The sequence below is a fragment of the Microcebus murinus genome, chromosome 18 (genome assembly GCF_040939455.1).
Source record: "Microcebus murinus isolate Inina chromosome 18, M.murinus_Inina_mat1.0, whole genome shotgun sequence".
Lineage (NCBI taxonomy): Eukaryota > Metazoa > Chordata > Mammalia > Primates > Cheirogaleidae > Microcebus > Microcebus murinus.
Genome location: NC_134121.1, coordinates 52,588,737 through 52,610,783, shown reverse-complemented (window position 1 = coordinate 52,610,783; position 22,047 = coordinate 52,588,737). Strand labels below are relative to the sequence as shown.

The window sequence follows — 22,047 nt, the reverse complement described above, 5'->3', positions numbered from 1 at the left end:
AAAATATAGATAAGCAAAACAACAACAACAAAAAGAATACACAGATAATCTAACTCTATCACCCAGAGATTAATCATGATTAAGAACTTATTGTACAATTCTTCCAGGTATTTCGTGAATCTATAAATTTACAATTTTTCAGCAGCTAAATAACAACCCATTGTATGGATACCATGATTAACTTAAGTAACATACCAGTATGTGAAATTCAGTTTGTTTCCAATTATTCACTACCGTAAAAAACACCAGAATGTACATTCTTGTTCAATCTTTATAAATGTCATTAATTATAATATTTCCTAAATATAAATTTCTAGAAGCCAAATTATTCAAAGAAACCATATTTTCAAGATTCTTGATTCATATTTCAAATCTTTCCCTCTAAGATTATAAAAATTCATACTCCCCAAGCAAGATGTAATTAACATAAATAACAAAAATAGCAATAAACACTTAAAGTTCATTGAGGGCTTTGTGTGTGCTGGCTGACAACCATGCTAAGTAATTTATAAGCATTTGTTTCATTTAATCCTATGAAAAACATTTTAATATCTCTCTTTGTGGGTGAGGAAAACTGAGGCTTATGTTTTATTTTTCCAGTTAATATGGGTCAATTCTGTGATAACCAGCATCATGTCCCTCTCACCCTTGAAAACACTGTATACTTTCCATTTAAAAACAATAAACATAGAATTTGTTAATGTACTTGTTAAATTGTCCCAATATCATTTACCAAATAATTCATCTTTTTAATGAATTTGAAAAATCATTCTATTAAACTTTATTTTTATCTTTACTTTGGTCCATATTAGACTTCTATTCCATTAGTCACTGTGTCCTGCACCAGTAATGTATTATTTTAATTATTATAGTTCTGCAATGTATTATTTTGGCAATTAGGAAAATATTGAATATTGTGTATTTTAAGGTATTTATGAAGAGAAACACACCACTAAGTAGTCTTGTTCTATGTTTTGGAAAAAATCCTATCTAATGCCCTCCCATTTATAATTTTAATATTTTATTCTAAAAAAGGTTTGCTATTTGACATATATGAAGGTCAAATCACAGCAATTCTGGGCCACAGTGGAGCTGGCAAATCTTCACTGTTAAACATCCTTAATGGATTAAGTGTTCCAACAGAAGGTGAGCATAAAGAAATTTCTCCAACACAAAATATCTTATAATAGAATGAGATCATATGTATGCCTCTTTCATTTTAAATTTGATGGTTTAAGAGAAATAATGTTTATTGAAAGTTGTTTCCTGGAACTCTATGATTTTGAATATATTTTGTATTTATCTAATTTTTATAAAAATAATTATCTTTATTACATTGTATAGTATTTATGGGGAAATGTGCACTACTATAAGCATGTATTTATGTCAATAATAACTAGTAGTTGTTAATTAATTATGAAGTCAGCACTTCAGATATTTGTGAATATGTGCCAATATTTTCTTAAATAAGATCCCTGAATGTTAATAAAATATATTGTCTTGCCAACATTAAGTTATTTTTAACTTCTATTCTTAGGATCAGTTACTATCTATAATAAAAATCTCTGTGAAATGCAAGACTTGGAGGAAATCAGAAAGATCACTGGTATTTGTCCTCAACTCAATATTCAATTTGACATGCTCACTGTGAAGGAAAACCTCAACCTGTTTGCTAAAATAAAAGGGATTCATCCACAGGAAGTGGAACAAGAGGTAATGGGCCTGCTTGGGTTAACTGAACTGCCAACCATTTACCAAGTTAAATCATGACCACAGAGTTCCCTTCAGTGGTTTATCAGCCCTGTTATGATTAACATTTAGGCAAGGAGGTCCCATAAACAATGTCTACTGAATTAATGGGCAGTTAAAATTGCACAATATGAATCGCTTTGGATTTTAAGCTTTGTCTATTTTCTCATATAGGTACAACGAATTTTGTTGGAATTAGACATGCAAAATATTCAAAATAACCTTGCTGGACATTTAAGTGAAGGACAGAAAAGAAAGCTGACCTTTGGGATTGCTATTTTAGGAGATCCTCAAGTAAGTGAGATTATGCATGGGGAGGAAAGCAGATTGAATATCCCCCAAACATCAAGCTCTTTTTCTGCTAAAAGTGGTAGAGCTTTCATTGTAATGTATCAAGAGAGAGCCTGCTATGTTTAATTATAAATATAAGCAACTTGGAGACAAATGGTTGGATAGTTACTACTTTTTAAATTGTTTTTCATGCTATCATGTGGAAAACAGTTAACATGAAAGAGAGACATATGTTATGTATCTTTATTCTCTGTAGGTTTTGCTCTTAGATGAACCAACTACTGGACTGGATCCCTTTTCAAAGCATCAAGTGTGGAGCCTCCTGAAGGAACGTAGAGCAGATCATGTCATCCTCTTCAGCACCCAGTTCATTGACGAGGCTGACATCCTGGCTGGTAATCGTTGGTTTTGCCTCAGTATTACCATAGAGAACTCGGGAAATTTAGAAGTGATGTTTATTCCAGGGTAAGAGCCCTGTTTTCATTACCTTGGTGTACTGACATTCCATAGCAGTCTTGGGGGGTGGATGACAGGAGTTGAATTCCACGGTGGAATTCCTCCCTGGTGGTACATTTGCTAGGTTATGAACACTAATGAAAAATTGTGATTACTTTTTTCAGGTCAGCTATCAGTTAGTTTAAACATTCAAATCTTTAACATATATTTGGTTGAAAAATAGTCACTCATTGTTTAGCATCTGAGTAGAACCACAAAATTAGTGTGGGGTTTTTTTTTTCTCCAGGAAATACTGGAGGGTACTGACATAGACTAGTGTTCATGGACTTATTTTAAATGCATATTAATGTGTGTTTCAAATTTTAAAGTGCACAGTGGATATAGTTTATGCCTCGTAGGACACTTGTCTTTTGGAATTCTGAGCTTCGGCTCCTCACATTTATTTTCTAGAGTGGGAAGGAATGACTCCCAATATCTTTTCTCTCTTGCTTCTGTTTAATCAGATAGGAAAGTGATCATGTCCAATGGAAAATTGAAGTGTGCAGGCTCTTCTATCTTTCTGAAGAGAAAATGGGGTCTTGGATATAATTTAAGGTAAAGACTTTGGGAATAGAGTGGATATGTGTATTTTCAATACTGGGATATCAAAAGGGTGGACAATCATGAAAGAATACTGGATTTCTGCCTCTACCATACTGGATTAATCAATACTTTTCTGATGTTTCTGCCTCCTCATATCTTTCTTTTCTTTTCTTTTTTTTTTTTTTGAGACAGAGTCTCACTTTTGTTGCCCAGGCTAGAGTGAGTGCTGTGGCATCAGCCTAGCTCACAGCAACCTCAAACTCCTGGGCTCAAGCGATCCTCCTGCCTCAGCCTCCCGAGTAGCTGGGACTACAGGCATGCACCACCATGCCTTGCTAATTTTTTGTATATATATATATATATACTTTTAGTTGGTCAATTAATTTCTTTCTATTTTTAGTAGAGACAGGGTCTCGCTAAGGCTGGTTTCGAACTCCTGACCTCGAGCAATCCGCCCGCCTCGGCCTCCCAGAGTGCTAGGATTACAGGCGTGAGCCACCGTGCCCGGCCCCTCATATCTTTCTTAATGTTAATAGTGGGCAACATTTCAACATTATAAATCAAGACTTATTGTTCACAGAAGGACTACTTCATGTACCATTTTTCCAGGGAGCTGCTCTGTGCAGCCTAAACCTCTAATTTCTTCCCATTCTCCACTTTCCTCGGCCAATCCATATAATTCTGTAATAGATTTTTGTTCTTTCATAGGGCACAAAGGCAAATAATTTTCAGAAGCCAGTGTGAACCAGCAATAAATTGGGGGGCGAAGAGTGGTGATAACTGTGCCTAACAAGAAAGTGTATATCCAGGCTAAAAAATTTTAGAAAATAAACTCTATAGCCAAATAAAACATGGATATGGGCCAAATTTCCCTATTAGCTACTGATTTCTGATAGCTACGTGATCTGGTATAATTTTCTCTAAGAAGTCTCTTCTGCCTCATGTTCTCGCCTCCCTTTGTTTATCTTCATACTTGGTATATAGCTTCAAGTACATTATGTATTTGTTATTATATTTGTAGTTCTGAGTTTATTCATCTTCTCTGTATAAACCATACGATTTTTAAATTGATGGATTATTATTAATGTTATTATTGACTAATTTTGTTTGTTCCACAAAGCCCAGTAAAGTAGTGCTCAATGACTATCAATGACTAGATATTCAGTAAAAAGCTCTTTTTTTGGTGTGTGGTAGCAGTTTAGAAAATGCAAATGACTTGTCTTCTCTTTTAAATGTTAGTTTGCATAGGAATGAAACATGTGATCCAGAACAAATAACATCCTTCATTAATCATCACATCCCTGGTGCTAAATTAAAAACACAAAATGAAGAAAACCTTGTGTATACTTTGCCTTTGGAAAGGACAAGTAAATTTCCAGGTAATTTAAATATGATTACAATGGAATGAAATTTGGGAACAAATGTTCACATTATTATTTATAATTTACGTTGTCTAATGAATTTGGATTTTTGTCTTAGGTTTGGTCACCTGAGAAGCAGAGCTTGAGATGAGGGTTTGAGTGCAATTAATTTATTTGGTGGTTGATCCCTGTAAGCACCAGCAGATAATGGGGACATGAGAGAGGGAAGGAAGGAAGCCAGGGAAGTTTGCGGTATGGAGCAGGTTACTGTGGTAGGCAATTGAGGTGTAAGGCCACTGGGGGAAAAATATATGACTAGGTAAATAAGTGGGCTCAGAGTTATGTCATTGGAGGGGTGAAGAAGCTGGAGTACTTGTTGCTCCCTATCCGTCATCCTTGGGTAAGGGGTTCTTCCAGAAGCATTAACTTTCTGACCCTTCAGAATCACTCTGAATATGAGCTTAGCATACTTCCAAGGCCAGAAAAAGGACCTCAGGCTGGTCTTTTTAATAAGTAGATGTATTGTGTGTAAGTGAGTGCAGAAAACATGTTGGTGGGGCATCAAGGTTTCTGCTACAGGTTTGTTTCTTTTCTTTCTTTTTTTTTTGAGACAAAGTCTCACTTTGTTGCCCAGGCTAGAGTGAGTACGGTGTCGCCAGCCTAGCTCACAGCAACCTCAAACTTCTGGGCTCAAGTGATCCTACTGCCTCAGCCTCCTGAGTAGGTGGGACTACAGGCATCCGCCACCATGCCCAGCTAATTTCTTCTGTATATATTAGTTGGCCAATTAATTTATTTCTATTTATAGTAGAGACAGGGTCTGACTCTTGCTCAGGCTGGTTTTGAACTCCTGAGCTCGAGCAATCCACCCACCTTGGCCTCCCAGAGTGCTAGGATTACAGGCGTGAGCCACCACGCCTGGCCCAGGTTTGTTTCTGTACAACAGTCCCCTCTTATCCATGGGAGATACATGGTTCCAAGACCCTCAGCTTATGGCTGAAACTAGATAGTAATGAGCTCAACTGCCGTCAGTCAGAACACGTTTCTGTTCACGTCTTCTACCCCCAGATTTAATGCCTTTTCCATTTTAACTAAGTACTTACCATGAACTGTGGCTGTAACGTTTGCAGTTTGAAGTGCAACAGCAAAACCAGCACAACTTTGCCTTCTTCACAGTTTCACACATAGAAGATTCATTCTCACTGGAGATCTTAGAAATCTCAGCATACAATTTTTTTCTGTCCTTATTAAGTCAATAACTTTCACTGTTTTACTTAAAAGAAACACTTTACAGGTTTGCCTTAGCATATCCAAATTGCCAGTATTACTACTCTTGCCCTTTGGAGGCCACTATTAAGTAAAATAAGAGTTATTTGAACACAAGCATTGCAATATCTTGACAGTTGATCTGATAACCATCACCAAGATGGCTACTAGGTGACTATAGGTGGGTAGTGCATATAGACAGCATGGGCCTGCTGGACAAGGAGTTGATTCACATCCTGGTCAGGAATGAGTGAGATAGTGCAAGATTTCACTATTCAGAAGGACACCCAATTGAAAATTTCCAAATTGTTATTTCTATAACTTTCCATTTAATAATTTTGGACCACAGTTAACTGGGGCTAACTGAAACTGTGGAACGCAAAACCATTGATAAGGAGGGATTACTCTATTTTAATTCAATCGTGCATGTATTATTTTGCAGAGAAAAACATAACCTATTTATTCTACAAAAGTGTTCAACATAGTTTCCCAGCCAGAAGGGTAGCAATACCAACAAATGGTTGCTACGAATCATTTGATAAGTTGATAGCAATACCAACTTATCATTTGATAAGTAATCCTCAGTATCACTAATTCTTATACAATGCTTACTATATGGTAGGCACTGTTCTAATGGTTTCATATATATCAACTCATTTAGTCCTCACAACTGTTCTGTGAGGTGGGTGGTATAATTTTCTCTATTTTACAAATAAGGAAATGTATTTCAGTCTCTTCTGATTTAAATGACATCCTTTTTGTTTAGATATTTATCTTATTAAAAGTTTAATTCCCTATAAGCCTAAACTAAATAAGGTCTTTTGGATGATTTAGTCTCATTAGGCAAATACTCAGTAATTCTGATTTTAGCCCCACCTCCAAATATGGCAGCTCTCTATGTCCTTGTGGTAGCATGAAAGACAGTGTTCTCAGATTGGTGGACTATACTGCATTATTCTGTTCTTGGACTAAGACCCCATGAGGTATAGCTGGCTCACTTTCTTTTTTGGTCAGAGAAAGATAAGGAGTTATATGTTGGTATCACCACTGTAATACGTCACTTAGTCAGAGTCTCTAGTGTTGGCATCCTGGCTCATGGTAGCCTCTTTACGCAGACTCAAGGCCTCTGTTAGTCTCAAGGCATGTGTGTGTCAATTCCAGGACATGGGACTCCATGTGCTCTGCCTAACATGTGCAGGCCATAGGGAAACACAGTGCTTGCTACAGTCTCATCCATCTAATTCCTTTCAGTAACATCATTGGCTTATTGTTCCACCCAGTGTAGAAAGCAGCATGATGAGAGAGTCTTCTACAAACTTGTGTCCTTATCCAAATTGCCTCCTGGGATAGTTACCCAATAAATGTATATTGGGGACCTGTTATACAAAAGGCACTGCTCCAGGTGCTAGAAATACAGCATTAACTAAGGCGTATGAATTCCCACCCTCATAGAGCCTACCTACATTTAATAGGATAGGGAAAAGTGGATACACAAAATAAAATTGTTCAAAAAAATAATAAACAAGGCCACATGAGTTAGAGTGATGACAGGTGTCAGAATGGGGTTTATAAAAAGTGGTCACTGAAGGCCACGAGAAGAAAATGGTCACAAGCCTTCTGAGTAGAGGGGAAAAGGGTTGTCTGCAGGGCAGTGAGTGAGGGGGTGGAATGGAAAGTCAGGATTGGTAGAGTTGTATGAATAGATGGAGAGTGGCTCTTATGGAGCCTCAGAGGTTGTGTTATTGACTTTGATTGTCATATTAAAGGCATTGAGAAACCACTGAAAGACCCATACAGAAGGAAAACCCAGAATATGGGTAGAGAAATGTGTGGACTTGTAGTGTGGAGGTGAGGAGATGATAGTCCTTCTGATTGCTCATATTTCCTCAGAAAAGCCTATATGAAGTTCATAAGCTAAGAATAGAAGATGAAGAACAGATAGTTTGAGGACAGAGGGAGAGATCTGACAGAGTTATTAAAAAGAATGAGAGCATTCTAATGCAATTTTGTTTTGGACTACCGTGATATTCCAAAGACATGATTTTCCAAACGATATTCTGCATCATCTTTTAAATAAGTATTAATTTAGTAGGTTTAATTATTGATGTAGTTTTTCAAAATATCTATTCCTATCTTTTGGCTTAGATCTTTTCAGTGCTCTAGATAAGTATTCTGCCCAGGGAGTGATGGGTTATGATGTTTCTATGTCAACTCTGAATGAAGTCTTCATGAAACTGGAAGGAAAGTCAAGTATTGAACAAGGTAAAGCCATCTGTATAATTCATAAAAAATCAATTTCCAAATGATCACTTGCCAATTTAGTACTTATAATTTCTTATGCATGATTCACACTAAGAAATGTGATCCATTCCAAATTTGGCTCTGCTTATTGAGACAGGCTGTCATTGTTTCTTAACATCCTTACTAGGACTGAACATAGAGCCCTTCATGGAGTCCACCAAATTTCTCTTTGGAAACTATCTCCTATTTCAGCAGTTTTCTCCTATACCCAATACTCACCGCTTCTTGGATACTTTTAGTCTGTGAAAGGCTCCTAATCTGGGACGTGAGCTCTGAGCAGATTTTTTTTTACATAAAAAAATCTGCTCAGAGCTTGTAAATATTACACGTATACACAATTCCACTAAGTTCCTAACAGGGAGAATTCTTCATATCAGCTCTTGTGTATTTTAATGGTTAATAATAAGAACTGTCATTTATAGAGCTCCTCCCATGCCAGACACTTTGATTAATGTGAGGATATACATTGATATATGCCTTCAACATTATCTCCCTACAATAACCTTTTCAACAGGTATAATTGGCACTATTTTACAGATATGAAAATCAGACCTAAGAGCAGTTAAATGATAGTCCCCAATCACACCATGATAAGTCACATGTATAGGATTCACATACAAATCTGATAGTTTCAGAGCTGGTGATATTTCCCCTACACTGCTAAATTATTGATACTTTAGTAGTAGTAGACATTTAGGTAGTAATTGGCTATTCGTATGGAGATTTCTTGAAATCCCTCAGAGTTTTATTACATGTGGGACTTTCTTTGCCGTTTTTAAAGACTAAGAGTAATGAGATCACCCTTTTTTGTGAATTCTTATTTTGATGTGAATTCAGTATGTTTTCTCAATGGGTTTATAGAATATGAACATTGTTGTATGTTTCTTATATTGTTTGCATTGTAACCATCAACATTCTAAAACATTTTTTTTCTTATTTAAAGAGTTTTACCTTTATATGCATCACCATTGGCAATTGTAAAACTTAACTATAGAAGGAAAATATAGAAAGTAGTGGTGAAGCATAAAATTAATAAATATTGAAAAATGTCTAAACAATCCCTTTGGTTTAATTGGTTATAAATTAGTTATAAAATTGGTTATAAAAATAAAACCAAATGTAAAACAGTTTTTAATATTACCCCAGGATGGCATTAATAATGTATGTGTGTATAGATTTTGAACAAGTGGAAATGACAGGAGACTCAGCAAGCCTAAATGAAATGGAGCCAGCTCACTCTTCCCTCTCTGAAATGCTGAAGACTGTGAGTGGCATGGGCCTCTGGAGAATGCAAGTCTTTGCAATAGCACGGCTCCGTTTCTTAAAGTTAAAACGTGGAAGAAAAGTGTTTTTGGCACTGTAAGTATCAGAGTACTATGGTTTTGTTAGATAATGAGTTTCAGAAGAGGTACAAACCAGAAGAAAATTTAAAACCAGAACATAATACTCAACATTTCTGCTAGGGGATGGATAAATGCTGCAAATGATTTTACTGAAAGTGGGGATACCTGTATGTTAGTACTTAATTATGCTTATACATGCAGGTGTGTTTAGTTTTCATAGTTTGATAACCTGATGTTTATATAGTAGTGCCTTTTGGTACTGTGTAGCATGCTAAGGCATGACTTTCAGAATTTTGGCACTTAGAATCATGGTTGGCATAAAGTAGATTTGTCACTTTAAATATTTGTGAAATGTCTGGCTAAATAAACAAAATTGCTACAGATTCATGTGGTCATTTTTCTTTGTTTAGACTATTGGTACTTGGAATTGCATTGTCACCTATGATTATGGACAATGTACTTCATGCTATGTTTAATCAAAAGATTGATTGGGAGTTTAAAACAGGATTATATTTCCTCTCTCCTGGACAACTTCCCCAGGAACCCCGTACCAGCCTATTGATCATCAATAACACAGGTGAAAAGAAAATCAAAATTTAAATCCAGAAATAAATTATTTTTACTGTTTATTAGCACGTTGGGGGGGGAGGGGTCGAAGCAAATTATAAGAGAAGAAATGTATAATTAAATTTCATTCATAGAAAACAACATATGAGCAACTGTGCATATTTCCTCTGATTTTGGAGATAATAAGGATGATAGGGACAAGAGAGAAGGAACCTGGGTCATTATACAACCTAGGAGAGTAGAGCTGCCTGTCCACCTTACTGTCCTAAGCTATTACATGTGAGAGTAATAAGCTTCTATATAGGCTGAACCACTCTATTTTGTTATAGCAGCCTAACCTCTACCAGAAATATGAGACACACTGATTGCTATGCAAAGGTGGCATATCTGCACCCTATTCCCCTCCATGAAATACAATAAGACGCAAAAAGATCCCTTGTCTTGTTATCCCAAGTGATGGGTAATTGGTTTTTTTCTAACTGCTAAATAATTTTAAAGAAGAAGCTTTTATGTTGCTACCTTAGATGTTAAAAAAAAAAAATCAGAGTAAGAATCCTTTCTTGATGAGTTCCTTTACTTATTCTGATTTTCACATGTATTTGTGACTCAGGGTTGTAATGTATTCTCTTTAAGCAAAGATGGTCTTTTCGTTTTTGTTTCTCATAATTCTTGCTTTCCATTTGGGCTTTGGAAAGTAAATTTTTGTCCTCTCCACTACTGTAAAACTTATAGTCTTGCTAATTGTACATTTAAGATCTAGAATTGTTTACCTATCAGCTTGTATGAAAGGTAAATCATGTATGTCTTCTCCTCTTCAGTCACTCTGAAGGCAGCATACTTGTGTTAGCATATTTATTTTTTCTTTTTTGTACTCAGTTGTTAGATATTTTGTGATTTTAGTTTGGGGCTTCTGTGACATCTTGTTCCTCTTTACTCAAAATCCAATGATCATTGGTAACATGTTTATCTTTTAATGTGAGAATCCCCATTTGCCCAGGTGACCATATGGTACCCCACCTCAAGGGACTGTGGAGGTGGAGTCTGTGGCTGCCCCAGGGTACATGGAAAGCTTATTTTCTCTGTGTATGTTTCACTTGGAGGGGAATCAGGTTTGGCCCTATTTTCCAATCCCAGAGCCCATTCTGAGGGTCCCCAATATGAAGTCCTATTTCAAAGGCTAAATAAGAAGGAAAAAAAGAGCCTTTTTTTTCTTTTTACTCATTCCATCGTACCCTAATTGTTATCTGTAATTACTTCAGTTCCTGTCCTGCTGTTCTCAGATCATGTCTCTTAGTAAGTGAATACAGGACTCTTACACTGGTAGCAACTGCAGCTGCTGCCTGCTCTGAGTGGACCCTGGGGAGAGGTCTGACTGCTCATCTTGTTCCCGGTGTAGTTGCCCAATTTGTGAACATCTCCCATCCACTCACTCTGAGTTTAGATGTCCTAGAAACTGGTTTTACCTTCAGTTGTTTGCTCCTGTGTGCTCCGGGCTGTGAATTTTTCTCAGCTCTTATTTGTCTGTCAAATAATTTCATCTACTTCCTTCTTTAGGGACATATCAAACACTCTGATCTGATGATAGCACCATTTCCATTTTCCATTTCCTAAGAAAAAATATATTTATGCAATATATACACATGCTATATATGTAAATAGTAAAATAAAGTAAAATACATTTATTGTTATACAGGCACATTTATTTACTTTTCTATTATTTGGAGGACTAGGGAGAGGGAAGTTTGTTATCATTGCCCATTTTAGTGTGGACAATATGAAGTACTCCTTATAAAATTATTGTATCTCCACGGATTATTCAGTTCTAATGTATTTGTTTACCAAAAGTCATGAATAGAATTATCTTGTTTTTATGATCACACAGTAAATTACATTAAACAGATTTATCAAGCTAATTGACTATAGCATAAGATTTGCTAAATAGAAGATGGTAGAGTGATTTCTCTTGCATGGGCCAATGTTATTGTGATGCCCAAAGAAATATGCCTTCACAAAGTATGCTATAAATATTGACTTTATGTATGAGGTTTATTTGAAAAGTTTGACACGTATTTTATTTTATATGGTATTTTGTTATTGATGTTACACTAGAATCAAATATTGAAGATTTTATACAGTCACTGAAGCATCAAAGTATACTTTTGGAAGTAGATGACTTTAAAAACAGAAATGGCACTGATGGTCTTTCATACAATGGAGCTATCATAGTTTCTGGGAAACAAAAGGTATGTTTGCTTATTTTTGCTTTCATGACCAAAAATCAATAAGAAAATCCTACCTTTTCAATTGTTTTATAAACTGCAGAAAGTCAAAACTAGTATATAGCAATTTGACTCAGAAAACCATTGTGGGTTATTATTTAATAAGCTGTGATGTTTTCATAAGTTTTTGTAAAACATGTTCTATCTTAACTTTGAATCATTTAATAGACAATTTTTACATTCAAAAGAAGCCAAATTTAATTGTATTGTTCAAACTTAACGAAAATATTATAGCTTATAATCACCAGCCAGTATAATTATGAATTCAAGGAATCCTATTAAACAGCTATCTGAATGGTGTTTTTATATATATTAAGAGCATACATTAAATACTATATAACTACATGAAATCTCTGAGAGAAAAGTATTATCAGTCTGCTATCTTAGCAAATTTCAGATTGGGTAAAAGAGTGCAAGCCATGGAGATTCACCTAGGAACAAAACTATTGAAAATACATCTTAATCCTAAAAACTCTCGAGTTATATTTGCATTACAGTAAAAACAAGGGGCCAAATTAAAATGAAGCTACCTCTTCATTTCTTTCCACAAGGGAAATAAAAACAAAAGTCTTTGAAGATGTTTCATTGAATTAAATTCTACCTAAACTAACTAAATATACTATAAAAGATGTAATCCCTTTGTGCCAGCTTTGAACAACTACTTTGGTAGCTGCTTTTTTGTTGTTATTTATCTAACAGATTTACTAAATGAATGATTGGTAATATTTAAACATTGTTGAACCTCTTGATGAATGCATGAACATTTTCATAAATGTAAAGTATGTGAACATTGCCTCAGAAAGTGTGAAAATGCTTCCTGGGCGGTGTAACCATGAATATTTTATGGAACTCCAACCTTACCTCCTATCCAGAAGATCAGGGTTCCTCTGCTTGCCCACTGTAAACGGACAGTGTCTCCTTGACAGGGAGACTTTTTAAACTTCAGTAACCAAAATTTCCGTATCGAAAGATGGGGACAAAATTACCTAAAAATTAGTAATACTAATGAAAATCCATATTGAGTGAATGCTATCTTTGTGCTAGGGCCTAATCTACATGTATGTAATCTCATTTAAACAATATAACAACTCATTTAGTATCCCCTTTTACAGATGAGGAAGCTAGAGCTCAGAAAGCCAGTTAACTCAAAGATGGACACAGCAAGAATATGGCACTATTAGGAATATATATATATATATAACTTGCCTTTGTTCCTTAAGGATTTAGAATTAACTATTTGTTTTGTTTTTATTTGTTTAAGAATTATAGATTTTCAGTTGTGTGCAATACCAAGAGATTGCACTGTTTTCCTATTCTTATGAATATTATCAGCAATGGTCTACTTCGAATGTTTAATCATACACAATATATTCGAATTGAGAGAAGCCCACATCCTCTTGTAAGTATTGCATTTACTGACTCTTAAACAATTAAGAATTTGACAAGTAGCCTATGTTTTCTCTCTTAAGCCTTTACATATTCATAATTGATTGTTAGTCCTGAAGATTATTATTTTGTCCTAACATTTTAAGGGGGTTATATCAAATAAAATAGAATTTTTTTTCTTGCTAAGTTATTATAAAGTATTATCAGAGAATTATCATGGGGGAATACTTTTGAATATTTTGTCATAGTCTCCTAGGGAGTGTTTTGAAAATTCTACATACTTGATTGCAGATGTGTATGTGAGAAAAAGAGGGGGCGGGGGAGAGAGAGAAAGAAGAGAGAAAACACTGAATTGGAAATCAGGAGCATGTGTAACCCTGTCTTAGAATCTTATCAATCTATTATAACATATGTAATTTGTCAGTGGACCCTCCTTTGACTAAAGGGATAGTAGATTGACTAATAGGAAGGAGAATCTTTCAGTTCTGGGGTGACATACTGTCTGATTCATTCCTTCACCTACCTATAGTAGGTGCCCACATTGCATGGGTGTCTAATACACACAGGCTGTATTTGCAGGATTCTGTGTCAGCTGTTTACAAGTCTGGCTTTAACCAATTTAGACACTATAAAGCAGTGGTGGGAGACGGGAGAGCACGCAACCCCCCCTCATCGGGCTCCAGTCATATCACCTCCTTCCTTTGTCCCTCCAGCCCAGAAGCAACAATGGCTTCCCACTCCATCATCCTTGTTGCATGATCACCATCCACTAACCATTTCATGATGAGTTCCTTCCTAAGTACTTATGGTAGTTATGGTTCTCTGGCTAGACCCTGATTTATACCAAGAGGGAACTCTCAAAAGTGACTCCAACAGTTTCACAACAGAAGTTTGAAAGAGCAATAAGCAGGATTAGACATGGATCCATCAAAAGGGAAGCTCATTTTATGACAAAGGTGTGGAATTCAGCTTTGGCTCCACTACACCAGGGGTGCTAGGAATACATGCAAGTGCAGATTTTCTGCAGGCAATAGGGAAAACGTGGGTGAAGTAGAGAGCACTTGAGGGTCAGTGGTGGACATATACATCTGTGAGTTGAAGGGTGACTGACCAACCACATGAGCAGGGTGAGAACAGGATCGTTCAATGTAGCTGTGTCTGAAGAGAATCCCTAGAAAGTGGGACCCAGCGTGGTAGCAGGAAGGGACAATTGTTACTCCCTCTTGGTTCATTAGTTCCCTGGGCCATTGCCTGTTTGCTCAGGATAAAAATGGCCCATGGCTACTCTTTTAGGCACACCCCGCTCTCCACCCTTTGTGGCACATACCTTTCCTCTTTCATTCCTGTGGTGACAGTAATGCATTTTTCCACCTGGTGAAAAATTGGAATTTATCGATGTAGCTTTTAAAGCCTTAAATAAGCTTTAAGAATTGCAGAATTATTTTGAGACCGGTTTATGCTGCTGTCCTGTAATTATATCCAGGAGACTATCTTGTACGCCGCTTGGGTGCAGGCCCAGGCTCAGGCAGACACTGATTGAGGGGTAGTGATTTAAAGTTCTTCTCCCTGAAGACGGGTTCAGCAGCATCAAGCTTTCTTTTTAGTTCTGCACTTCAGAACACATTCACCCAACTCTTCACACATCCACCTGTAGTTTTGCTGAGAAAGATATGCTGCTCAGGTCTGAATTATCTATTCACTGACTGTCATAATTCCTGAATTATTATTATTTTTTACTGTGGTGAAAAAACATAATATAAAATTGACCACTATAACATTTTAAGTGTGGAATTCAGTAGTATTAAGTGTATTCACATTGTAGTGAAATGGATCTCTAAAACTTCATCTTGCAGAACTGAAATTCTATACCTATTAAACAACTTCCCATTTCCTACTCCCCACAACTCCTGGAAACCATCATCCTACTTTCTGTTTCTATTAATTTGACTACTATAGATACCTCATGTATATGGAATCGTAATATTTGTCTTCACTGGTTTATTTCATTTAGCATGTTTTCCAGGCTCATCCACTTTGTAGCCTATGACAGGATTTCCTTCGTATTTAAGACTAAATAATACTCTGTTGTATGTATATGTATGCGAATGTTTATACACACACACATATACACACACCGTATTTTGTTTATCCATTCATTTGGACATTTGGGTTGCTTCCACCTCTTGGCTATTGTGAGTAATGTTGCTGTGAACATGAATGTGCGATATCTCTTTGAGACCCCTACTTTCAGTGCTTTTGGATATATATCCAGAAGTAGATCCTAAATTATTTTTGACTTCTCTGTGTTCTTTGAGTTGAAGCCTGATGTTAAATGATCAGAAATATTTTCCCTCCCACCTCTGTGCATAGATGTTGATGAACTACACCTATACTTTGATTTTTTAATATTTCAAAAAGCACATTCTTTATGGTTATTAGTATTTGTTTCAGTTAGAAAACATTCACTAAAGTACTTTCAATATTTGCAGAGCTCTGTATCACTCTGGGCTGGGCTGCCAGAAGCTTCTACGTTCTTATATTTTATTTTATGCAGCACATCTCCTTACATCGCCATGAGCAGCATCAGTGATTACAAAGTAAGGGAAATGGGGGATAATTAAAGAAAACTTCAAGAAGTTCAATAATTGTATTTTGAATGCTATGTGTTCAAAATGTTTTCCTCTGAGAAAACATTTAAATATATGTTTAATGTAGATAATGTAGTTAAGCATCATTTCTAGCAAGTCAGAAAATTTACTTCTAAAAATGCAAAATTCTTTTTACTTCAAAGTTACAGGAAAAAGTACAATGATTTTTAAGAGACTCAAATTAGTCTAGACCTTCAAAAGGAAGGCATTATAAATCTTTTGACTACATTATTAGTTAATTACAAGGAAGAAGTACTTGATGTTGAAACTGAAGACCAAATTTATGACTTGAATTCCTTTTCCACTGTGGAAATTAAAATTCTGTGTAATATTTTTATTTGATTGTGCCCATTATCCAGATAAAACAGTTAACTTTGGATTCAGCCTTCACAAGTCTGAGCCAGTAACTCTCCAAGAAGATGTTTAAACAAAGGAAAATTTATTATGTCCTTCAGATCATAAGATAACATTTCCTTTGAAGGAGCTTAATGCCTTGATCACTATGAGGCCTACTTTTCTATTTATTATTCATGAGTTAAAATGGTTTAGCAAACAAATCTATCAAACAAAATAATATACTTTTTTTTAAATGGCCACCTTTAAAACAATAGAACTGGCTTTATAGATCCCAGATTCCTAAATAGCATATGTATAATTATTTTTAAGAATATTAGAAGACTAGATTATAGCTACCTTAAAAAATTCTTCCAATGTGTTTTTTAGATTTGCATTTTAATCAAATCTATGTATATCCTATGTTTTCTCATCAGAAGAAAGCTAAGTCCCAGCTATGGATTTCTGGTCTCTATACCTCTGCTTACTGGTGTGGGCAGGCACTGGTGGATATTAACTTCTTCACTTTAATTCTCCTTTTAATGTATTTTATTATCTACATACACAACATGGCGAATATTTATACTACAGGTCGAATTGTGTTGGCCTTGGTGAGTAACACAGTACATATGCCAAATTTTATAAAGTAACTAATAATAAATTTTAACACTGTTATTTTATGTAGTCAAGATATTTTCATTTTTTATTTTGTCATAAACCAAAACAAAAAGCATTCAAAGTGCAAGTGTAATAAAATATTTTAAAATATTTGTCATTTAATTTTTCCCTCAGATAATTCATTTTTTGACTATGATATTATTTGTATTATCTTCAGGTTATAATTACACCTGGTTTTGCAGCTTCTCTTGTCTTCTTCACATATGTGATATCATTTATTTTTCGCAAAAGGAGAAAAAACAGTGGCCTTTGGTCATTTTGCTTCTATTTCGTAAGTACACATACCTACATACAAATAGAGAAATTGAGTTATTTTTTAAACTTTCAATGTAATGTTAAATATAATCATTTTGCCTTGAGAAGTGAGTAAAATTAATCATATTTTTAAATCACACCAAAGAAAGTAGAAGGAAGTGTAACTCTATTACCGAATCAATAATCTCCCTGAAGAACCCAGGTACAGTCCTTTGAACAGAATTTATAGAAAACATCCCAGAAAACCTGAAGTTCAAAATATGCTCTTGATTTTATGTATCCTTCAGAATACATGGCTCCCTGGAAACACTAGAACAAAAATTGGCTTCATAACTGTTGATGGTACAATCCATTTCTACATTCTTCAAGAAGGTCTCTCTTAACCTTAGCTACTAATAGTTTTAGATACTGATGATGTTTTATACTTACGCCAGATCACTTATTAGTAAATACATATGAAAGTAAAGAGCTTATCCAAGATTATGGAAAACTTGGCTGGAAATGTATACAAAAACTCTTAGAGACCCAGAGTGCCTTGCATCCTGCACCATAAGCATCTTTTAACTGAGATCCTCAACCCGTGGTTGGATGTCTGTCTTGAAAGCAGCTCCCAACTCTTGGAATGGAAGTCCTGAAACCATGAAAGGAACCCAACCAAAGATTGCCTGTAAGAAAATACAACTGATACCACCCACTGACTTGTGTCAGAAATTAGTCTTAGACTCTTTTGGGCAACAGGGAACTGTTGTTCCTTCTTAGCAGACAGTACTCTCACTTGACTTCTCTGGTTACACTTCTTTGTATTCAGCAAATAGTGTCTATTACTATCTCACTGTCATTGGCACAATCCAATCCAAGGACAGAAGCTACAGAAAGAACTACAGAGTTACCTGACTTGGAAAAACTATCTTTGAGGCAGTCGTGAGGATTTGGTGCACCAAAGGTCTTTCCGTTCATACTTTCCATGGAAGCTTTTGTGTTCAGTCAACAGACTTACTGCCATTGTCCAGTGTAATCCCAGAAGCTGGATATGCAGATGAGATGGCAGTAGAAGAGAGTCTTACTGACACTCTTTCTTGCTGTTTTCTCTAGCTAGAATTCTTATATATGTCTAGCAAAGATGGACAAAGAATTCACATCCATTCTTTATGTTTGCCCATAGTTTCAATTCTGAATGAAGTCAAGAAATGTCAGGGTTAATGGCTGTGGACAGGTCTGTGACTTCCAGCCTGAGTGGCCCCGGGGGATGCCCCAGTGAGTGACCTCAGAGATGCCCTTTCAGCTAATCGTTCTTCAGTCCGAAGTAACTCACTGCTTGGAACATGGTTCCTTTTTATTTGTGGCTTCTTCCTCTCTTTGTGCTGACTCTCCTTACACAGAAAGCATTCCAGACTAGGACAAATGCATATCTAGATGGACACAGTTTTGCCATGTGTCAGTCAAAAAATCAGCTTCTGGTTTACCTTATACTTACAATTTATCCAGGTTTGTATGTAGTTGGTGATCTCTCAGATGAGGGAGCTTTCAAAGTCAATGGTGAAACTGTACCTCAGGCCCCTGTCTTTCAGCTCTCAGTGGAGAAGCTGAGCAGGGATGATTTCCTCATGAGTGCAGTCTCTGTAGTGATACTGTGGGTTGGAAAACATTGTGGGCAGGATTTTCTCAGCTACGTTCTAGGAGTTCAAATCTATGCATCAGTTCCACAGAATATGATAAACCTTCCAGATCTTGATACACCAGAGTCTTCCAGAACAATAGGTTTAATCTCTTGGATTAGAGAACAGGGACCATTTTCCCTTTGTGATATAAGGTATGAGAGACCAATGAGAGCAAACTTACTTGAAACATAGTAGAAGACAGATCAGCATCTGCATTATCATGTTATAAATTCCTCTTACATATACAGCAGATGAATAAAGAAAGAAATTTGACTTTGTTTTTTCTAAAGAAATTCATAATAATGTAGAACACCTTCTACATTAGTCCATCACATTGGACTGATGTGATGATGAAGGTGTTCTTACTGTGATTTGAATAAACTCTCTCAAATAAGGATCACAGCAGAAAATCAAACATGACACTCTGAAACACTGTATTTTTAAAATCAAAACATATCTACATATGATTGAACACCTTTTTTCCTTTGTTGCCAATTCCACTTGAGTTGTTATGGATTGAAATAAAGCAAGACAATATTACATAGGCAAAGTACATTTTGTAAAATAAAGACTCTGTTCAAAATGTGAAAATAAAATTACAGCATAGCGTTATAGTATAATATGTATTTATAATTTCTGATTATTTTCCCTTTGCTTTTCTTATATTTATATATTTCAGTGTACTTATTTCATTTTTTATATCATTGAAAGGAATCTATATATCTATGGAATGATGGAATGTCAGACAGGAAAGAATTTCAAGTTCATGTAGTAGAGTTTATCCAATTATATAGAGGGAAAAAAATTAAGTAACTTGCTCAAGGTCACACAAAAATTAGTGTCAGACTCAGGAATAAACTTGAGGTCTCAGAGCTTGTTTATTTCTCATATCAAAAAATATGAGACAGTACCATAGTTGGTAATATGTAAAACTTATTCAAAACTTTTGCTGATCAACACATTTTTATCTCAGTAGGATAAAAGATTTCAAAATTAAACATCTTCACAAAGACCACAAGCAATTTGCACCAAACTTTGCATTTTACCTGATACAAATAACTTATAATTTCATTATAACTATGTATTGAGGGTATAGGTTGTAAAAATTTCTTTCTTTCTTTCTTTCTTTCTTTCTTTCTTTCTTTCTTTCTTTCTTTCTTTCTTTCTTTCTTTCTTTCTTTCTTTCTTTCTTTCTTTCTTTTTTGAAACAGAGTCTTGCTATGTTGCCTGGGCTAGAATACCATGGCATCAGCCTAGATCATAGCAACCTCAAACTCTTGGGCTCAAGACATCCTCCTGCCTCAGCCTCCCAAGTAGCTGAAACTCCAGGTGTGTGCCAACACGCCTGGCTAGTTTTTCTATTTTTAGTTGTCTGGCTAATTTCTTTCTATTTTTAGTAGAGACAGGCTCTTGCTCTTGCTGAGGCTGGTCTTGAACTCCTGAGCTCAAGTGATCCTCCTGCCTCGGCCACCCAAAGTGCTAGGATTACAGGCATGAGCCACCAGGCCTGGCCTATAATTTATCTTTCATCATGCAGCTAGTACCGTGTTTCCTGAAAATAAGACCTATCCATAAAATAAGCCCTAGCAGGATTTCTAAGCATTTGTGCAATATAAACCCTACCCCCAAAATAAGACCTAGGGATGGGCGTGGCTACACAGTGTATCTGCGCAACCCATGCATTTTGTCACAGAGCGATAAAGAAGACGAGCAGCCCTTCTCATCTGCCCCATGAGAGCTCTATATCTCAACATGAGAGATTGGGGCCAATGGTTCTAAAGGAAATAGAGTCGCAAGAAATTCAGGATGGAATTCAGGGTTTGGAGAGTTATGACGATGTTCCAGAAGAAGACAAATTAACTATATTTGAATAAATGTAGATTGTTGTACTATACTTAAAAAAAAATAACACATCCCCTGAAAATAAGCCCTAGGGTGTCTTCTTGAGGAAAAATAAATATAAGACCCTGTCTTATTTACTGGGGAAACATGGTATGAACTTAACATATACCGGGGAAACACGGTATGAACTTAAACCATGCTAGTCTTTGGTCTGAGGTAATTTTTTATTTCTCACAGGATCATATGTCAGAATGCATTATATGTTGATCATCACTGCAGTTGTCCTTTTGTATCTGGGATACATTTGGAAGGACAGTGTAGGCAATGCCTCTCCTTTGCTGAGTGAAGACACAGTTGCAATTAATTTGTTTCTATATTCCAATGGACTCCCATGCCCTTAGGGGTGTAGTGCTTCATGGATATTCTAGACCCCTGTCTGATAAGGGAGCATCTTTTCAGCCTATTATGCTGAGTTGTAGAGGTCTAGCAGCACATCTTAGCACACTGAGCCCTAGAGTATCCTGTGATGCTCTCAAAGTTTAGAATACTCTCTTGTTCCAGTAGATGAGAGAGGAAGAAAAAAATAGTAAAAACTTGGAGGCCTGGTAGATTAAGAGATGTTAGCTAAGTGGACTAAAGGACTTAGAATTATTAAGAAATGAGGAGATAGGATAAAAAATAGAAAAGGGTGACATATTGGAAACCAAGAAGAGAGAAATATGTATTTGTGGATAATTGTGTAATACGTTGGTATATAGTTTATGGAGGTTGTAAAGTGAGAAAAGTACTTTGGAATTTCCACCTAAAATGCATACTGTACTCTTACTGAATACTTCATTATCAATTATTTGCTTCTATTCCGAGTTGTTTTTAATAAAGACTTGGGCATAAAGCTAATACATAAAGACTTAGGGCTCATACACACAGAGTTTGAAGTTCCAGTTTTGTCACTTCCTGACTGTGGTCTTGAGAATATTATTGATCATATCTGAACCCTAGATTTATCATATGTAAAGGAAAAGATAACAACAGTAGCTACATCATAGAGTTGT

The 22,047-nt window shown here is 35.8% G+C and overlaps 1 protein-coding gene across 3 annotated transcripts in view; it reads left to right on the top strand.

Moving 5' to 3' along the window:
• Positions 1–22,047, top strand: part of ABCA6 (ATP binding cassette subfamily A member 6) — a 54,343-nt gene that overhangs the window by 17,117 nt on the left and 15,179 nt on the right. For all 3 annotated transcript variants that reach the window (XM_012747408.3, XM_012747409.3, XM_012747407.3), the window contains 14 exons: positions 1,036–1,146; positions 1,538–1,713; positions 1,924–2,043; positions 2,297–2,435; positions 3,000–3,090; positions 4,318–4,457; positions 7,851–7,967; positions 9,182–9,365; positions 9,760–9,926; positions 12,026–12,159; positions 13,457–13,594; positions 16,071–16,178; positions 17,000–17,173; positions 17,398–17,511. In XM_012747408.3, coding sequence (XP_012602862.1) covers positions 1,036–1,146; positions 1,538–1,713; positions 1,924–2,043; positions 2,297–2,435; positions 3,000–3,090; positions 4,318–4,457; positions 7,851–7,967; positions 9,182–9,365; positions 9,760–9,926; positions 12,026–12,159; positions 13,457–13,594; positions 16,071–16,178; positions 17,000–17,173; positions 17,398–17,511 — 1,913 coding nt within the window. The remainder of the gene's footprint in view (positions 1–1,035; positions 1,147–1,537; positions 1,714–1,923; positions 2,044–2,296; positions 2,436–2,999; positions 3,091–4,317; positions 4,458–7,850; positions 7,968–9,181; positions 9,366–9,759; positions 9,927–12,025; positions 12,160–13,456; positions 13,595–16,070; positions 16,179–16,999; positions 17,174–17,397; positions 17,512–22,047) is intronic.